General features: G+C 37.3%; 1 protein-coding gene across 3 annotated transcripts in view; it reads right to left on the bottom strand.

The window, feature by feature from the left end:
- Positions 1–21985, bottom strand: part of LOC115449939 (spastin) — a 34295-nt gene that overhangs the window by 7601 nt on the left and 4709 nt on the right. For 2 of the 3 annotated variants that reach the window (XM_037438083.1, XM_037438081.1), the window contains 6 exons: positions 18630–18820; positions 6350–6553; positions 5840–5954; positions 4948–5090; positions 3392–3582; positions 1041–1240 (listed from right to left, as the gene is read on the bottom strand). In XM_037438083.1, the coding sequence (XP_037293980.1) occupies positions 1041–1240; positions 3392–3582; positions 4948–5090; positions 5840–5954; positions 6350–6553; positions 18630–18820 (1044 nt within the window). The remainder of the gene's footprint in view (positions 1–1040; positions 1241–3391; positions 3583–4947; positions 5091–5839; positions 5955–6349; positions 6554–18629; positions 18821–21985) is intronic. The other variant, XM_037438082.1, reaches the window with a different exon arrangement.

The raw sequence follows: 21985 nt of genomic DNA on the forward strand, positions 1-21985 counted from the left end.
ATGCGGCGATAGCCTAGTTGGGTGTGGAACGGACTGCCAAGACGAATGTCCGCAGGTTCAAATCCCAAGGGCACATACCTCTGACTTTTCTAAAATCATGTGTGTATTCTTTGTGAATTTATCGTTCGCTTTAACGGTGAAGGAGAAGTTCTGTATAGGAATTTCGAAGGTGTGTGAAGTCTACCAATCCGCACTAGGCCAGCGTGGTGGACTAAGGCCTAATCCCTCTCAGTAGTAGAGGAGGCCCGTGCTCAGCAGTGGGCAAGTATATAATACAGGGCTGATATTATTATTCTTGTAGCGGCGTGTAGGCTGCCACCATTGCAGAGGAACAGATGGTTGCGTTTTTCGATGGAAGGGGAAGATTACCAGTCGGACAGATTGCCTGTGACCGGCCGCAGCACTCCGACGGTTCCTATTCGGAGGTGGTATATGCACTGCGTATCGTGCAAATTCTGCTACCGCAATTCAGAATTGTCTATCGCCATCTAGTGTGATTAATGGAAACTATTTCCTAATTACCGATAATCATCACACAGTTCCAGTAATGTTGACGAGATGGTGGTGTATATAAATTGTACCGCCACACCCTTCCCAGGGACTCAAACTAACTCCATGCCCAATTTCATAAAAATCTGTCAGACAGAGAGGCGCGGCAGGGCGTTTGTTTGACAATACCCGAGCCAGCCCGAGCTGGTTACTTCGGTTTGTACCTTGTTTTTATTATAAATTTTATCCTTAATTTAAAATATCCATAGATATATCAGTAATTTTAATAGTCGTTTAGAAATAATAATAATTATTCTTATTATGCTATGCTTTGTCTTGACGTATCACAAGTGCATCTTTGTTCGCCTACGTGATAAATAAAGTATTTTATTTATTATTTATTTAACTACGGAAAAATAACCTTATTATGTAGTATATAAGGTTATATTCCCGTGACACAGGCGAATGTCATGTAGCTGTCATGTTTGCCGGCAAACATTCCGATGCTTTAATGGTTAATACGTAAGGATGAGAGTAAGTGTCGGGGGTACCTCGGATGGGTCCGAGCGCGGCGTCGCGGCAGAGCGCGGTGAGGTCGCTGCCGGAGTAGCCGTCGGTGAGCGCGGCGAGGCGCGCCAGCTCGTCGTCGTGCAGCGCCGCCGCCGCCGCGCCGCGCGCCAGCACGCCGCGCACCAGCGCCGCGCGCGTGCGCGCGTCCGGCAGCGACACGTACACGCGCTTCGGGAACCGCCTGCCGCGCACACGACACATCAAACCTCGACTTTATAGACACGAACGTTCATATAATTGTGGGACATAATAGACAGAAACACCGTCTTCATAAAATAAATCACTTTAATTAAATCAAAATAAACTTAAACTACGTCTTTATAAAATTACGTCTTACTCCCCTGACTACGCACATGCCATCTTATTTCCCTATCCTCTTTCTCCCTCTTTCCCATAAATCCCTCTCACTCCCACAAATCACGTTCCGTTTCCCACATAATCTATTTATTCAAAATATGAACTAAAATGGCAACCAAAACGTCACTAATACCTATTTATTCACTTGAACAAAAAATAATTTTACTTATTTAATTAATATTTTTTATACAAATCCAAGTTTACACTTAGACTCAAGTTCCTATATCACGAGCATCACACCTTACGCAATAACTAAAGTCAGTTTGGATGGATATCAGTTCAAATCAGTTGAAAACAGTGAATGTTCGTAACGCCAAATCTAGTACGTAGTACGTATTATATCGATGAATGTGATATATTAAAATCAATCTTATTTACTTTGTAATATACATTACCTTCTATCGCGAGCTCGCGATAAACGACAATGGAAACAATAGGGGACCGGACAGGTATAACCAAAAAATCTGAAATTCAGTTCAAAGTAAAGTTTGTAATATTAAAAATATTATCTGATATTTGTTTTTGTAAAAGAGTTGTGATTTGTATTTTTAAATCAATAAATAAAATACAATAATTATAATATTTTTAGTCTATTCTTTACGGCAAATGAAACACCAATCACGGCGCATGACGTCACACGTGGGTAAAATGTAAACAAACAGACGTCATCTGGATGTCATATCGCGTTGTGTTATTTTAATGCTTTAAAGGTGTTTTTTTGACACAGAACTGCTCTAATAATTAATATTAATTTATACGGGACGTTGTTACTATCTTCCAGCTTAACGTTTACAGATTGTTTAATCGTTAATCATAATGGACCGCAAAAAATATCGTTGGTGCGTCGTACCTGAATGTAATAATACTTCTATATCTTTACCAAACAAATTATTTATTGATGTACCACGAAAAGCAGATATACGAATAAAGTGGCTGCAGTTAGCAAGACGAACCTACGACGGAATGTCTGCAGACTCACCGATTTAGTTCTGTGAGGATCACTTTGATGTAAGTAAATAAAAATAGTGTTTCGGTTTAAAATAAATCGATGAATATTTCAATTAATTAAATCATTTGTACACCCAGGGACGTTATGGTTATGAGATGTATTTGTTTATGTTTTAGCTGCCACATGATATAGAATAGAATATTTATTTATATAGAATTCTGGTTGTTACACAGTAACCTAAGATTGCCTGAGATTAACACGGTCTATGCAGTGTTGCCAGATCATAATTTCTCTTTACCCCAGGATTATTTGGAATTTAAAATTTTACCCTTAAACCAATCATAAATAATTCGGTACTTTTTTTCTATATCCTTATCTATGCAGACGCCACTTCTTTCTTCACTTCCACTTCAATAATTATTAATTTAATTATCTCATTTTATTAGGAACAACTAGCTGTACACGAAAATTGTATTGAATAAAAAATTATAATTGTTTCATGGCCTACAATTTTTGTAGGAAACATCTTTCTCTAAGCTCAATATTTATTACAATACCGTGAAACAATAGCTTTAATACCTTAACTCGTAGAATTTCCCCCAAAAATTACCATAAAAAAATACCCTGCTGATTCAGTTTTACCCTAAATCTAGGGTAAATAACCCTAATCTGGCATTATTGAATCACTGTTCAAATGACAAGACTTGTCAAGTTGCTTTATCCACGTATGACGTCACACGAGACGAAATGACATAATGTAGCGTTTGCGCGGGAATTATAGCTATTTAACATTTAGGCATGGTTTTATGTACTTTTTAAGCTTTATTTGTGCAAAATACTATTTTTCTTGGCTATTTATATCCACAATGATCAATTTAAAACACCTTCTGAAAATTTGTCCGGTCCCCTATTAGAGGAGGTCTTTGCCACGAGGCACACCGAAATTCGAAACATACTTTAGAATAACTTTAAACTAATAATTACTGATGTTTTTCGGAAATAAAAGGCTTTATTATTATACATTACCTTAACGCGGCCTCGTCCAGCTCCTGCGGCCTGTTGGTGGCGGCCATCACGATGAGCCTGTCGGCGCCGGCGGCGGGCAGCCCGTCGAACTCCACGAGGAACTCGGTCTTGAGCCGGCGCGACGCCTCGTGCTCGCCCGACGACCGCTCGCACAGCAGCGAGTCCACCTCGTCCACGAATATTATCGAGGGCTGGAGAGCGATACGCACGATTTTAAATATTGGTTATTCATTACTAATGTATTTTATTGGTGAGTGTACGATACGCACGATTTAAAATATTGGTTATTCATTACTAATGTATTTTATTGGTGAGTGTACGATACGCACGATTTAAAATATTGGTTATTCATTACTAATGTATTTTATTGGTGAGTGTACGATACGCACGATTTAAAATATTGGTTATTCATTACTAATGTATTTTATTGGTGAGTGTACGATACGCACGATTTAAAATATTTGTTATTCATTACTAATGTATTTTATTGGTGAGTGTACGATACGCACAATTTAAAATATTTGTTATTCATTACTAATGTATTTTATTGGTGAGTGTACGATACGCACGATTTAAAATATTTGTTATTCATTACTAATGTATTTTATTGGTGAGTGTACGATACGCACAATTTAAAATATTTGTTATTCATTACTAATGTATTTTATTGGTGAGTGTACGATACGCATAATTTAAAATATTTGTTATTCATTACTAATATATTTTATTGGTGAGTGTACGATACGCACAATTTAAAATATTGGTTATTCATTACTAATGTATTTTATTGGTGAGTGTACGATACGCACAATTTAAAATATTGGTTATTCATTACTGATGTATTTTATTGGTGAGTTTACATTTATAGTGTATAATCTTAAAAATATTTGTTATTCATTACTGATGTATTTTATTGGTGAGTGTACATTTATAGTGTATAATCTTAAAAATATTTGTTATTCATTACTGATGTATTTTATTGGTGAGTGTACATTTATAGTGTATAATCTTAAAAATATTTGTTATTCATTACTGATGTATTTTATTGGTGAGTGTACATTTATAGTGAATAATCTTAAAAATATTTGTTATTCATTACTGATGTATTTTATTGATGAGTGTACATTTATAGTGTATAATCTTAATTACTCGTTCAGACGAGTAAGCAGGTCGGCATAATTCTGGCGACTTAGTAGACATTACGTTTGATCCTGAAATTGGCCTTAAATGGCAACAGCTAGCATCATTGTATGGTCATAGTCGATAGTCGCTATACATAAGGAATACAAAATAAAATATAATAGTAGTCCTGTGAAAATGTTTTTCTGGGATTTAAGACCCAATATATATTTCTAGAAATAAAAAGTACCCAGGGTCTCTAACTATTTCTATACCAAATTTTATCGTTCTATCTATACCTATATTTATTATTACTGCTAAGCCTTTAGATAGTCTAGCAAAATTATAATGTATTTTAGAAAGCGCGATGCGTGTGCCCATAAAATCATGCATAAAATATTTTGACACCGTAATCACTCTCAATAATTAGTACTTACCTGCAGCTCTCTGGCGACTTGAAACAGCGCGCGCACCATCTTCTCGCCTTCGCCTACGTATTTGCTGGTGAGCGTCGCCGCTGATATCGAGAAGAATGTCGCTGAACACTCCGCCGCCACGCACCGAGCTAGCAACGTTTTACCTGCAACAACAATGCTTCAAGTATCACTTGGTACTATATTTTATGTACAACTACGTATCATCACAAAACAGTTTTCTATGAGAATGGAATCGAAAAAAATTTATTAATGAGGCAAATCTTTTTTGAAATATAGCATGTGCTAGAGTGGGTGTGTGATGATATCTCTCTATCTCCTTCGCACGTCCATATCGTAATGGCAGTGACGTCACAGCTCAAAGTCTATGTTTTACCTGTCATTTGACACTTGTAATCTATTAGGTTTAAGAGGTTTGTTGCCTTCCTTTTTAAAGAGATTTTTGTAATCCTTTCTACTATAGGTTTTGACTGACGTAATTTTGTATCTTACGGCTTAGCCATGAAAGGCGATATTCGGATAGCGGCACGGTTTCGGCGCCACGTGCGCTGAGTAGCAACGCCGCTATTCGTACTGTTTTGCGTTCCTTTCTATTCTCCCGTATATCTGTCTCGCTCGCTCGCCGCTGCCGCTCGCTGCTCGGCACAAAACAGTTTGAGCGGTGACCCGTAGCGTGCTGCATACTTTCCTATAGATTTGTTGTTGCCGCTCGCCGCGCCGCACAAGTCGTTCAGAGCGGCAAGGCCGAGTCTTGGCCCTTAATGTCCAAAATTAAAAAACGAAGAGTATGTAGAATTTTAAAATGTTTCCCCATATTTTCCGATCTGGTTTCGGGCGCAAGATACCAGGCACACATAAATTCCTGTAGATGTAACAATAAGTTGAAAATGCATACCGTTTCCTGGCGGCCCGAAGAGCAGCAGTCCTTTGGCCGGTGACCTGAGACCAGTAAACAATTCTGGCCTCAACGACGGCAACACAACCATCTCTTGTAATGCTTGTTTCGCAGTCTAGAAAGAAAGAAAAAATAAAAGTTTAGGAGGCTAACACTTAAACTTATCTTTTGGTATTTGGAAATTAACACAAGATTCTAAAACAGTTTACGAAATGGATGAAGAAAGACGTTTCAAAAGATTCAATAAATACTCGCGCCTTCTCAAAATTTCTATTCATTCTCCTTCAAGTTTATTCTCTGTGCCAATGGGCAATGAATGACTTTAAAGGCCGCTCACGCCAATATCCACCAAGGTTTGTAGCAGTTTTTAACTCATAGTTTTTATGACGAATTTTAATCTTGAACTTTTTATTAACCCATTTCAGATTTGACATATTACTGACATAAACAATTGTAAATAAACAAATAAAAATAAATATTAATACCTAGTTTAAAATAAAAGAAACTCACCTCTTGTCCGGCAATATCATCCCAGTTAACCTTGGGCCCGCCCTCCACGATCTCGTCGAGTATCAGCTGCACGAGTTTCGGGTCGACCCCCCGCACGGACAGGGCCGGCTGCGGGGTCCTGCTGCGGGTGGGCGTGCCCCGCTGCGACCCCCCGCCGACCGCGCGCCGCACCGGCGACCCGTTCGCTGGCACCTGATACGCGCTCTGAGTATGAGCGTCGTGAATGACGGTTAATGGAAGTGAATGATGTTAGGAAGCGATTTGATTAGATATGTTAGGCCGAGAAAGAAGTAGAAAAGAAAAGTCATGTGAGTAAGTATGTTGTCGTCGAGTCAGAAAAATGATTTTGCATACTAAACGCTTTTACCAATCAAAGCATTTTGATCATTATGAATCATGATTATAGTACGAGCCTAGATCTCTTTCCCTTCTCTATATGAAAAAATAATGGAATTAAGTCAAGCATATTTTTATTCATAGTTATTAATCGTAATTAATCGTAATTAATTAAGGACGACATGCATGCTGTCCGTAATAATTATAAAGACAGTATATTTTATAATATTCAAATATTTTTTTTATACGATTCGACTTTTTGGCACACAATAACAGAAACAGGGATTAATGGCCCAGTATTCATTTTAAATACGCCTATCTTCATTAGGTCACATCGGACGCAAATAGATATTTTAAAAATAAACAAAAATGGGTCGGTTAGTGGAACGTAGCACGAATTTAGGATTAACCTCGCAGACAGAGCCGGCGGCAGGATTTAATAATAGGGGTGCTGTGCCCCCCACCCTACTGAAGAATAGGCCAGTACCGCTCTCTGCGTAATCGTTATGGTTAATGAGATGAAAGGAAACGGTGTGAAGTTATGCTTTATTAAAATATTTTCGATAGATACTTTTCATAGAAAAAATTCATATGAACTAGTGATGAAGGGCGAAAAAGTTCAAAATAGAAGCCAATATTGAACTATTTATAAGTAGTACCTAATAGTACAGGTGTTTTATAGGAATAGTTTATAATAAATATGACAACCATATAATACGGACGGCGTGCCACTAAAATAAACAAATCTCACTCAATATCCCGCGATTCGAAGCCCAAATACGCTACTGGACTCACGAAAAGTGTGTCGACTTTATTAATTCGCGGAACACTTTTATCTCACAGAATGTTATTATATCTAACATTTATCTGTAGAGTCGATGTTCGAAAGAAAGCAATTCATCTAACCAAAACCATACCGAATGACGTCACGGATTTTAACACCCAATGTAAATATGTTTTGATTCGTTAAACCGAAACGAAATATCATTATGAATTAATCGCGAAAGTGATCGGTACAAAAACTAAACGAGTTCACGGCACCGAAACGAAACGACGCGCCTAAAAATTTATTCGTCACGCACCGATGCAATGGGAGTAACAAATTGGACTGTCCTATGGCGAGCGTAAACATGCGTAACATTGAATAAAGGTTGTGAACAGCGGTTTTACGAGACATTTTGTTGGTAATGGGCCGGTAGAAAGGGATCTTAAATATTGATTGTTATAGAGCGGATATTGAGGAGATTGGCATACAAAAATTTGGCGCACATACGATGGTTAAACAATGTACCGTGAAATAGCAAAATACCTACCTATATAAAATACTTCATACTATTTCCATATCGTGATTTGCACGTTTTTAATGCGCATATCAGCATATTTCCTGTAAATGTGTTATTTTTATATTAATATCTGAGGACGCTGTGATATCTCGTCATACAGACGTTTCAAATACAAACTTATTACCAATAGATAATAACTTTTAGAGCAAAAATTGGGTCCAGATGTCTGGTCTACTAACTATACTGTTGAATATCATTAGGCCGGTAGAAGAGAGTCGGCCAAGAACATGCTTCTACAATCGTTGAATTTGTGCTTCTTCTCCTAAAGTACTACAAATCACTTTAATTACCTGCAACACTATCAAATAGACAATTTAATAATTAACATTTCGGTAGTTTAAAATTCTCGGAAAGAATCAAAATTCTTTCGGAAATTATTCACAAATCTTTGCATTTTTCCCCCCGTATCTCTTACGCAGCGCCGTCGTAAATGCATGGAACGAAAGCTCAAGAGGATGCATAGCCTTAAGGCTATGCCTATCTTTTAGATAAATGTTTCTTTACATGGCGATAGATAGGTGTTCTTTTTTTATTTTTAACACGGGCAAATCCGTTTATGAATTTCTACCGGATTCGCCGGTAGAAACCACCTTACCAACTAAAACCCTGCCATTCGACTCTCTCTCCCTAATATTGAAGCTCGCGGGATGCGCAAGCGCATGCAACCGCAACCTAGGTATAAAACCTGGCGTGATTACACTGAGGACCTTTCGACATACATCCGATAATATATGCTATCATCTACTACTAGATGTAGGAGAAATAAAAATCGTATAATCCAAAATACAAGCGATAAACTAGTCCACATTCTAACTAGAAAATTGTAGCCAGTGTAACTACTGGACATAAGACTTAACATCTTATGTCTCAGGATGGCGAGCGCAGTGGAATACTTTGTAATTTAAGGTGTTGGATGGTGTTTCTACTGTTTATGGGCGGTCGTATCGCTTACTATCAGGTGAACGGAAAGCTCGTCTCGTCATTCAAAGCATTAGAAAAAAAAAGACTAGTAATAACTCGTTCTTTAACACTAGTATATGTGTATAAACAGCTATAAAAAGCACGTTTCCTTTCACATGTCGATAAGCCAATAGTAATTTGCAAATCGATTGTGCAACAACTGAATTAGATAAGACATTTTGGCAAATGATGGCCTATACTTATTACTCATGACGTTTTTTAAACGAGCCGATGCCGCGACGCGTGGTCAAGATTTGTTTTAATCATTCATTCTCTCAGTAGCATTCGATTTTTTTAATCTTCATTTAAGGAGCTTGGTCGTTATTTCACGACTATGTCGCTCCGTACACTATTACCCGTGCCTACTCACTTTTGATGATATCCAAATATTTTTTTGATTAAACCCTAGCCTCTTCTGATACAGGAACCGACAAAAAAAACTATTTATACTGTCCACATTGTAGCTCAAAGTATGAGATGTAAGAGTAACGGGAAGATTTGGATCAACATTTTTGTAACTGAAAGTTTTTTTTAATTATTTGTTCCGACGACACAAGTCTCTATGGACCTGTATATTATAATATCAGCCCTGTATTATATACTGTCCCACTGCTGGGCACGGGCCTCCTCTACTACTGAGAGGGATTAGCCCTTAGTCCACCACGCGGGCCTAGTGCGGATTGGTAGACTAAACACCCCCTCAAAACTCCTATAGAGAACTTCTCAGGTGCACGTTTCCTCACGATGTTTTCCTTCACCAAGCGATAATTCACAAAAAATACCTACATAATTTTTAGAAAAGTCAGAGTTGTTTGTCCTTGGGATTGGAACCTGTGACATTCGTCTCGGCAGTCCATTCCATACCCAACTAGGCTATCTATATATTTGTGTATTTATTTTACTGTTATTTCTGCGAAGTATACGCACATTGTTAAACTTCGTATAAAGGCCTTCTTTATTACTTGTAAGATACGGAACTTCGCGTGACACCGTTTTTATTAACAATAAATAGAATAACATCATTTCTAACAACCACTTTGTTAACGCTGAATTGATACCATCAATAACATTTTCTTTATGGTGTTGGATCTATTGCTGAACAGTTTAGTTTCGAAAGTATCCGATCGAAGGTAGAAAGTAAAAAAAGAACGCGTGTCCGATACATTTGAGGCATTTTTAGAGTATTACTATTACTTGCTAATTTTAGGCCCAAGTATTCGATGAATTATCATTTGCGACTAATAAAAATCTTGTGCGCCGACTCCTTGACCGTCATGATTTCTTATATTTACGCGAATGTTAGACATTAAAATAAAACTATTTTACGGATTTAATCGCGGTTGTATATTATAATTTTCTTCCGATAGATAAATACTGTAACTGACTTTTCGGATGACCAACACCTCACTTCGCCCAGTGACCACGAAGGCTGCAAAATCTTCGAAACGTCGGTAGAAAATTTATAATACAAAAACCGCGATAAAACCTGTAAGTTTTATTTTAATTTCCTTGAGCGTTATTATAATACTATCTCGTTCCTAGGCACGGGATTCTTCTATAAGGGCTTAGGCCTCAGTCTACTACGCTGATTTACTTAGCGGAGTTTCATCGCCCCATTCGCAATAACGCCTGCAACCGTTAATGCTGGCTTCAGGATATGTCAGAGTAAAGCCGTTCCTTTTGTCGTGATAATACTCTTTTTATATAATGTGGACCACATTTTCCCATTTCTACGTCTTCCTGTTAGCTGTCATCTTAGTGTTAATTCCGCTCTTTGACATGTCACTATCCATGTAGTCTATAAAAGGTTTCTTCAGCTTTATGCCCCTTCAAGAACTTATATATTTCCGTTTATTTGAAATGCTGTTTTGTTAAGACGATTAGGAAGCGATGTTTCACTTATGTTCATTTTCGTATAAAATTAAATAGTAAAATGTATTTACTGAAAAACAAAGCCGTAATATATTATACGCATTAGATTTATTGGATTTATGCCAACTCGAAACAGTTATAAACGGCACTGAGTTTCGTTAATAATTGCGTATTGCAAGTTCTATGACCGCCAGAGATGCATTTGATCCAAATATTGTATTTTCATGTCAATTTACAGTCGAGTTTGACTATTGTCTGTTAATTCGTTCGCACGTAGTGTAAAACGGGCCAAACGTATTTCGATGCAGGCTTCACAATTATATTAACTGAATTTCCAACAAATAAAGCCAATAATTATAAAAATAATCATCTATGGCGGAAATAATGTAAATAAAATTTCTTACAGCTGGCTTCATTGGCAAGACCACACACCATAACAAAAAGAATAAGAAAACTTAAAGCCATTACTCATTAAAAAAAATATGCACTGGACGTTCTGTCGTATCCATTTGGGCATTTAATTTTAATTAAAAATATATTAAAAAGTCATCAGAATATTCCGAGTTCGTTCGCAAGGTGCATAATGAAAGTTTCACACCTACTTCGTGACCACTGTCAATTAACTTTTTATATGCGAATTACAGTTGTTTTAATAAAAAAAAAAAAACTGACTAAAAGAACATCGTGAATGATTTAAGATGTGATTGATTTTTTACGTACAGTATGTAACAAAAAAAATCTGAACAACTTTAAATCAATTAGACCATAGTGGTTAGTGGTTACATTAAGTTTATTTGAAACATATTTTTCTTTATTTAATGCAAAGTGAAAGCTTTCTAATTGCTCTAGTAAAGACAAAGAATTGGCAAGTACACAAGAGGACAACAATCACACAGGTGATTTGAAAATTGTCAAAGTCATAAATGTATAGGCAATTTGAGATTTCGGTCGGTCCAGCAATTTTTGTAGCTGACTGTACATTCTCTGTGGCCTTGTGAATTCAGTTTCCCCGCATAAAACCGAATAAATGGTTTTGTATGTTTTTTGTAATCTGCATGGGCGTATAACGGAGCTAGCGGTAAAGAAAGCTTATCGTGCAAAAGTCAAGACCACCTGGTAAGTGCTATTGAAACGTTTTTTATCCTGCTGCGAATAAATAACTTCTGTTTGTAAGTATAATAGTACCAGCTCAATATTACATACAGTCCACTGCTGAGCACAAGCTTCCTCTACTATTTAGACATTTAAAGGATATTCCTCCACGCTGGGCAAGTGCGAATTGGGTAGTAGATACAGAGTATCCGAAATAAAATTCAGAGGGACGTTGAGTCGTTTGACAACTCCAGGAATCCCAGAATGATACTGGCCTAACAGGGTTTACCTGGAACCTGATTCACTAAGACGAATCACCATTGTCTATTATTTATTATATAATATATGGCAAGATTTTCTATTTCTCTTCCCCTCAGATTAAAATGAAGTCTTATTATTAGTATATTGTTTGGATACATTTTTAATGGAAACCCACAGAGTACAGAGCTTTTCATCGCAACTTAATCATAATTTATTTGCATTGAATGTAGGTATAAAACATGGTATGGTAATATAATTTATAAGTTCCGATACATTCTGTCAGATGGCGAGCAAAAATAATGCTTTGTCAATATATAACAAAAATCAATTTATAAAAATAACAGCTTCTTATAAGATCAACGAACGTCTGAAAATTTGCGAAACACTAACAAAAACCTAATCGTAACTCGAAAGCTGTCGCCAACCCTTCCTTCTATAAAATACCAGTTTATTGGCAATCAAGGGGGTTTTACGCGGCTTAACGACGTCTAAATTAACCATTGAAAAGTTATGACTGGATCGCGTGGTCGCCAATGTCAAAGTCATGTCAGTTTTTAATGGCTCAAGTAATGACTTTATGAGGTTTTTTTTCAACTCGTACGAAATGCTGCATTGCAAGGTTATGTTCGTATCTAAACATTAATTTTAGCAGAAGGCAAATCAGCAGGTAAGTCGATGTAAAGCCGGCATGTTGACTACAGGGGTGAAGGATGAAATTTTCCGAAAGGAGACCGACACAACTTATAGGTACTAATAATATAAATTGAAATGAAACATATTGTAGGGAAGTGGCCGACCCGTCACACGATGCCGACGCAGGTAGACAGTTAGAGACCATTTCATACCCAAGCTGTTACATAAAAAAAATATCGATCGAGAAAAAAATATATAGATCGAGTGACATGATTCCAAACAAAAACACAAATATGCATAAATACGGTCTAGAAATCTAATGATAATTAGATTTTACATAAATTAGGAAAGGGAAGCCGGCAGGAATCGGGTTATATGGACCCTTCGCCACTGGTCCACTGGCAAGGGACATCACTTCTCGTCAGGTGACAATATCTGGACCTAACTCCACTTGCTATCAACTTCAGAGCGTGAAAAGTGAGCACAATGAATCACTTGAAGAGTTATGGGTGCGCTGCCGACCTACCCCAAAGGGAAGCATTGGGTAGCCTGCGGTAATATCACGGGGTGAACGAAGTGCAACAGCAACTCTGTTATTTCAGACTGGATTTTTATTTTTGGGTCGATATATGTGCGACAGTTAAAACTATATTTAGTGCAGACTTGGAAATCAAATTATATAATAAGAAATGGGGAAAGATAGCAACATAATTTCTTCCAATTATTTTATTAAATAATAGTAAAGCAAAACTTGTAAACTACTGTCTGTGTGTTTGAAGATAAAAATTTGGGATACATAATACTAAAATGCCCTATGTATTTTGATTATTCAATTCTCAACCCGATCAATATCGGTTGCTACGGCAGATAAACCAGATTCTAAATTTGGTTCGTGTATGATACATCAAGATTGTAATGCTCCAAATGAAACTTCAAATTTGCTCGTCGCATCATATGTATTGACCGAGAATATAAATGAGAATGTGTATGTCCAGACAATAATTGAACTCTATAGTCCAGACTCTAAAGTTCAAATCGATATTGCAGTCTGGATTTTAAACTTGTTATTGGAATTGGTAAATTTCCACAAGAACGTTATAATTGTGCTGTTATTAATTATATTCGAGCGCTCTTTTAAACCGTCATGATTGTTTGTAAACAGGAACCCCATTCAGGACTTTGGATAAAAAAAAATATTATGGCATTGCCTTTTAGTTTTTACATTGTGATATCAAATAAGTTAATGTTCTTTAAACAGGAACAATACTGCTTGACGTTAAATGATACTGCTGACATCCACTCAGATTCGCATACCAGAGTTCTAATGAACACAGTCTTTCAAAAATTCCAAGACCTTGTCCCAAAGTATACATTTTCACTCTCACACGAAGGTTTATGCTCGTATGCCATGTCGCGTATCGTCTACCGAATCGAATCGTTCTAATATCGACTTTATTGACGTCTTTGACCGTGACACGGCTTGCGTGGTAAGCTATCGAGATTTCGTGACTGCCATATATTTTAAGAATCCAATATCTAAGGCGCTGTGGTATTTTTGGGGATAAAGGAAAAATCTATCTATGTCATAGTAGTGCGTGGTATAGAAATGTGATCTTCGATATGATGCGGAGATAATAAATTAGGTTTCGGAACAAAGGACGCACAAATAAGACGTATAGCCGATATGCTGGTGGGCTATATTAAAATATCAGTCTGAATATCTATCATTTGAGTGGTCGCGTGCCTAAGCAAAGCTGTGCAACAAAGGAATTCCTAGATTTAACCTCCAGGCCAAAAACTGGAAATTGGTAGTTTTTTTCAAATTACTTGTTAGTTGCCTGGAATCAAAAGTGACCGAAATGGCGATGAATTCCTTTTCAATCACACCAAAGGACGAAAACACACGGTGAATTTTTATTGTATAATTTGCATTTCTACCTATGCCTTCACTATCATTTACGTTATAACAATAGACAAAGAGAGAAGAGAGAAACAAAACACATTTATTGGGCACAACTTACAACAAATACGACGTACACTCGTAATGACATTTTAAAATAAGTAAAAACATAAAAAATGAGATGAGGGAGCCTGCACGCCGCGTCGCCGCTGTGACGTGTAGTCAATAGCGAAATGTATGCACACCACAAAATCATTGCAACAGTATTAGAAGCTGAATCTTTGAATACTAGTTTTTCTTAAGTTCGTCGCCCTTTACCTAACGGATGTTATACAAACGAAGTGCAATTTTTGTTATCGATGCGACTACTCCAAGATCTATTTATCATTCGATACGATCTAATGAACTTCGTAAAATCCTTGATATATTTCCTATAACAGCGTCATAGTATTTTATATGTGAAGGAAGTAAACGATGAAGTTACTTGATTCTATAATAGTGCAATTTCCTTGGCAATAGATCTTCCTGCGAACTAAAAAAGTTATTATCTATTTTAGCTGCAAAAGCCGGTAAGTTTCATTTCTAAAGATATTGTAATCAGTGTAATTTGCACTGTAATCTGTTCTGTTGCACTGTTTCTTTGTTTGCGATGTTTTTGTGCTTGCAACAAATTTGAGTTGTGTCTACCCGCTTTTGGATTTGTATTTTGATGCATCGTCAATGTAATTCCTCAGTGCGTCAATTATTTATAGATAATAATTCTTAATGAGAAATAAAGTCTTCTAAAAGGCATTATGCGATTAAACATCTTAGGGTCACGACTCACGACTCTCTCAGCGCAATGCAGTGTTTTGTGGCTAGAAGTTTTGAGTATTTAATTCGACCGGCTGGTTTCCCTAGTCATTAAGTTGTACAAAACGAATTAACACGACCACGACCGGTCTAAATTTTTTTCTTACAAGCGTGCCCGTTGTTCTTTCTTAAGGCTAAATTATGAGAAAAGTACTGAAGTCTTCAGTTACGTAAAAAGTGAATATTTAAATACGATTGTGGCCTACAAATGTACGTACTTGAAACCCGTCTATACCACCTAGAATATAAGTGAGTTTTAGTATCTCATTAGCATATTGCATTAGTTTGAATATGATTAGCATAGCATTAGTGATTATCGCATTGCGAGTGTAAGTCGTGCGCGGCGAATAGATCATACTATGTATGTTTATTCACTTTGATTGAATGATCATGGAATTGTTTATGACGGCTTCAATGTCCCCGGGTTACTAGATGGTAGGCTTCTCGTATGAGTGCGGTTGTATAGAGATATTATCGCTTATTGTCTTCTGACGTTTACAGCAATGCTCTAGTTTTGGGTTTATTACAGCCAGTGTAATTACCGGCTTTCTCTCATTTAATATAGAAAATCAGCCTATTGTTGGTCTATGTTTTTTTTTTGAGTTAGATAGCATGCAAATGAGTAATTCCGCCACCTAATAACCACCATTGCCAATAAAACATATTAAAAATATATAGTCTAAGTATTATGGGTTTATCACTCAGTTTATTGTTGTCAAGGATACATCTAAAGTCGGATGTAGGTAGCCAGACAATAAAAAAACTTGTTATGACCATATAACGAACAGCTACCAATCGACGGTTTGAATGGAGACATTGTTAATGGTATTTTTATACACATACACTCAAGTCTTTTATCTCCGAAGAGGTAAATAGAAAATTTGGTGAACCTACTTTCGGCCTTGTGTATTCCGTCCCATGATGTGATAGGGGGCGAGCCTATCGCAAAAGCAAAAGCTCCAGACTCCGGGCTGATATTGAGTAGAAAAACTCAATATCCACGTAAGTGTGTCGCGTTCCGGGATCAGCCTGTGTATATCCGGTTCCAACAGGCGGGCATAAATGTGACGACTAGCGAGGGGTAATCGTCTCTTGTCAGTCTACATTCTACTGGACCCCACTCTACTTATGTTTTTATTTATATCGCGCAGGTATAAAGAAAAACATACTTTGATTTCCGATTCACAATTTCCACTAAGCTTCAATCACGCATCACACCAGGAGTTTCACCAAAATTAAACTAAATTAACGCCTTCTCGTTACTTGCATGCGATGACGTGACCTTGGATTTGTTTCGGCAGTCATTGTATTTATACAGTTAATTACTTCACAATCCGTAATTACAAATCGATTCAGGCCGATGTGTGTGACTCATGAGTCATTGTAAAACTTTCCTTTTGAATTTAAAATACCAAATATAATTCGGGCATTCGCAACTGTCCCTGACCTTTTGGACGTCAGGTGCGCCATGTGGGTCAGAATCGATGTATCGCAATCCGCCACCGTGGGCGGGGCTGGGCGATCAAGACAAATGACAATAAATGACGGGCTAAAATAGAAGCTCTGAGGTGTCGGATGAATTGTTAAAGTATTCCTTTCTACAACTCGGGGTCCTTCTAGCGGAGCGCGAAGAAGCATTTCAGCAGGCCAGCAATATTTTGCCGACTGTCCGGGGATGTTTACCTCTTATTTGTCGAAATGTTTTTGAGCACCTCTTCACTTACATCAGGTGTAGTGAGGCGACTTTGCCGTGGCCTCGAAGAAGAAAAAAATATTGCTTCATATCGTAAGGTTAGGTAGAGAAGAAATTAGTAGTGTGATTTTAAGAATGGACAGTTTTTAAGGAGATTTCCATCGAGAACGTCAATAACGAAGAGGTGGCGTAGTTTAGCAACATCGAACGAAAAGTCCAAACACAGATCACCTCGCAAAAAAAATCCCAAATGAAGTTATTATCGTCAAGTTTCATAATGATCGGCTTTAAATTTTCTATCTCTCTTTAACAGAACGAGAAGGGCACACTCGTCCTGAATGGCAGAAAGAGACAATATGATTTTTATCCAACTGTATTCTTATATCACATCCAAATCAGTATTAAAAAAAATCCGAATTTATTAGTTTTAAAAATCATTTTTAAAGAACTTATTTACAACGGCTTTGTTGTAGCCGATGTTGTCTCATTTGAATGGACATTACGTGAATCGTCGATATTTCCTCTTCATTATATTTTTAAAATCCGATCACGATTCTAGACGTAACGTGTTTGAATGTCCGGTAATTGATTTATATATAAATAGTTGTCGCGACTACTTGGAAGTTATATAATTGAAAAAATAATTATTATGTATTCCTTTAGTCAGTATTGCAGGTCTGCTCATGAGAAAGCTGCAGTAATGATGTTTTGTTTAGGTATAAAATCGATTGCATATCTGTAGCACTGCCCCAGCGACTTGGCTCGTGAGTACAATTACTTTCTTTAGCGTCCTTAATATTTCTTAATATGAATAGTGTTGAAGATTAAGAGTTGAATAGGGTTTTGCATAATATAATTCGGTATTTTAGGCTATAATTTTAACAGGGATTTTCGGTATAAATTTCCGTTATTTGTGGATGTTCTTTGCACCATTTTAGTAGAGGCAATGACGAGTATGTGGTTTCATTTTGTAACGCAATGTCAAAATGACCTGTATGCAATGAAATCATACATCAAGTTTTAAGAATACGAATACTGGACCACTGATAATAAATTTTACAACGAACATGCAAAATGTAAGAGCCCATAAGGAAAAATCATCACATGCATGAATGACTAATGAAACAGAGAAGCTATTTTAAGAGTAAGATATCGAAACATAAATGTATGAAATAACAATATTCAATGCCTATTTTGTGAGTCAACGACTACATATAGCTTTAAAAACTATAGACTGTCATTACAATAATGGCTTACATTGACATAAAATTTCATTAACATACAAATTCTCCAAATTCATACGTTTATCCCTCAATTAAATCATAATATATCACTTACCGACAACTGTCGTTTGACAGCGGGCGGAGTGGACGCTGGCTTCACAGGATACCGGCCGTATCCCCCATTCGAGCTGTTCGGCTGGGAGGAAGACCTGCCCATAGACCGGGGAAGGGTCTGCGACTTCATTAGCGGCCCCCCCACCCCGCTGGGCACCCGCCGCCCCGCCGCCGTCAGCTTCCGCCCTGCAACTATTTCAGAACTCATTAGTTGGCTTCTTAAAGGACTGTCGTTTTAGAAGCGATTTTAAATATGAATGTTAGATGGTTTTCGTATTTATATATAGCTGAGATATGACCCGTAGGCAATGTCACCCCAATTGGTAGACACTGCACTTGTCACCCAATTGGCAGACACTGCACTTGTCACCCTGATGTATGATCGTGATATTTCAGCGTTCAATACTAATGCATCGCATACAATCAAATCCAATCCAAACCAAAAGCTAAAGCATAGTTCACGTTAGAAAAACCATAAAATGTGTGTGAAAATATGTGACCGTTGAACCTTGTCGAGATGCCATCGGAAATACAAGTCAATCGTGAAAGACCGCGCGTGCGTCACGGTTCAGCTGAGAGCTCCCTTGTACGGACTAGCGGTGTATGACGCTACCATTGTTTGATAAAACATACACATTACTGTTGTATCCCCGACGGGATAGGCAGAAGAGAAACTAGGACACGCACTTTTCGTCTATGTGCTCCGTTCCGTGTGATTAGAGACTAGCCTATTGAAATATCGGGCACAAATTCCAGACTCCGGCCTCCTAGAGAAGAAAAGTCCAATACCACTGCCTCGCCCGGGATTTGAAGTCGGGATTGCGCACGCTTTACAACTACGCCTTCGAGGCAAACAGATAAATGTTCTTTCTTATAAAAAGGTTTTGTTCTAAACTCGTAAAAGCTGTTTTCTAGAATAAATATTAAATAAAATATACACTATGTTACAAATATCTATTGCGAACAAAAATCTAATATTTTATCGTCTTTCCACCTGAAAGTTTCCCCGGAATAAAATTAATCTAAAATAAAATATTATGTGCTGTTACTCGTAAATACTAGCTTTAAATAATAAAATATCATCAGGTTCGTAGTTCTGAAAATTACAAAGTTTATATCAACTAAATTTTACTTATAACATTGTAGGCTCAATGTAGTTACGAAAATAAACCGCGTTAAAACCAAAAAAGATGTAGAATAAATGTAAATACAACCCTAACATTTATATTCAGTTGTAAACAAGTTAGATCTCTAACGGCTAAAACAAAAAGAATATTTTTGCCTGCCTCATTTTCCGCTACATCGTCGCACAGCTTTGATCTGTGGACGTTTCATGTATCCTTTTTTATAAAACTAATTGACAAGACGAACTCATCACATAAGCGCATGAACAGAAGCATCACTCCTAAAGCACTGCATTCTACTGCCTCCCTCATAACCCTGTTTCAGTTTCAAATATGATGCCCACACTGGGCTTCCTGAGGAGAGTGAAGTCCGCTATTTGATACTACCGAGAGGGTTCAACAAATTTTGCAATGAAACAGAAACCTATGAAGTGACCGTGAATATTCCGAATGGGAGCTTAGCAATAGGTTTGCTGGGAAAGTTATTTGATAGTGGCTAGACGTAACGAATACCTGTCTAATGGACTTTATCCCGAGGGTAGAGTTTCGGGTTTAATGTGCGAATAACCGGTGGAATCATTAACCTTTGATATATATCCGTTGTTTTATCATAAATAAAATAATAACAGGCTGAATCCAAATAGAGATTTTCTTTTTGTCAAGTTCCAAGAAAGTTATAGTTGTTCCGTAGTTCATTTAAATATAACTGGTTCACTATAGCGCAGGATCGGGATCCATGGAAGGATTTTGGAGAGGCCTTTGCCAACTTTGGGATATTATAAGCTGATACGATACATTACGACGATACAAGCTCCGAGAATAGTCAATTTAAATATTCAGTAAGATTAGGAGCCTTTGATAACGATGCATGCTTTCATAACCGTTTACAGTATTCATAAAAACAAAAACAAACAAACAAAGCGGCGATAGCCTAGTTGGTTGTGGAACGGACTGCCGAGACGAATGTCCGCTGGTTCTATCCCAAGGGCACACATCTCTGACTTTTCTAAAAAAAACATGTGTGTATTCTTTGTGAATTATCGCTTGCTTTAACGGTGAAGGAAAACATCGTTAGGAAACCTGCAAACCTGAGAAATTCTCTATAGGAATTTTCGAGGGTGTGTGAACTCTACCAACCCACACTAGGCCAGCGTGGTGGACTAAGGCCTATTCCCTCTCAGTAGTAGAGGAGGCCCATGCCCAACAGTGGGACAGTATATAATACAGGGCTGATATTATTATTATTATTATAAAAACAATAAAGACAGTGTAAAATGCGCTGGCGTCAAACATAAGCAGGAGTCCTTTCGCGTCACGTAAGGAGATATTTCCAATAACATCTGTTATTTGTGCTCCATTATTTGCCGAGTCAGCGTATACAATCAATAATGGAAAGGTTAAATTACTTCATATTCAACGGATAAGTTAAAACTATATTATATGAGACTTCATAGTCCGTGTGGCCAGTTGATTAAATATTTCCATTAAAACTAATATAATTTGATCAACATTAGCACGATGACTGGCCAGCCACGAACACAACAGGGGTAGAAGCTTCATCCCTAAATTGAATAAAACCGAAGTACATTATCGTAACGAACACTAAATAGACCTCCCATAAGGGAAATATGAATTCGTGTGTTATCAAAATGATATTGAAAATGGTTTAGTTACTTGGGAATAGGTTGCGATATTTGTTAAAATCCTGCAATTTATTATAAACTAGTTAACCCGACAGACATTGTCCCGTCTTAACTGTAAATTTGCAGCTCGCATTCTGTCAGTCGCTGACAGTTATTTCAAACAATTGACAGTTATATAAAATTAATATTTTCGTGAAGTTTTCACATTTTTTCTAATTTTCCGCGTAATTTTTTGAATTTTTCCTTTCATAAGAACCTTCTCCTGACAATAGCAAACACAACAAAAAAAAAATAGTGAAATCGGTCCAGCCGTTCACGCGTGATGGCGTGACCAAGGGAAATAGGGATTCATTTTTATATGTATAGATTTACCCCCTTATTCATAAATGTTTTTTATCTAAGGACGGAGTAAAGCTGTGATAACAAGCCTGTTTCTCAGTGCCCAACGGCACTGAGAAATAGACATAGGGCCGCTGTGATTGGTTATTATTGTTGTATTTCAATATTAGCCAATCACAACGGCCCTACGTCTACGCACTGCGAAGACTGCCATGCCGTCAGCACTGAGAAACAGACTTGTTATCACAGCC

Source organism: Manduca sexta, chromosome 13, assembly GCF_014839805.1.
Source record: "Manduca sexta isolate Smith_Timp_Sample1 chromosome 13, JHU_Msex_v1.0, whole genome shotgun sequence".
Classification (NCBI taxonomy): domain Eukaryota; kingdom Metazoa; phylum Arthropoda; class Insecta; order Lepidoptera; family Sphingidae; genus Manduca; species Manduca sexta.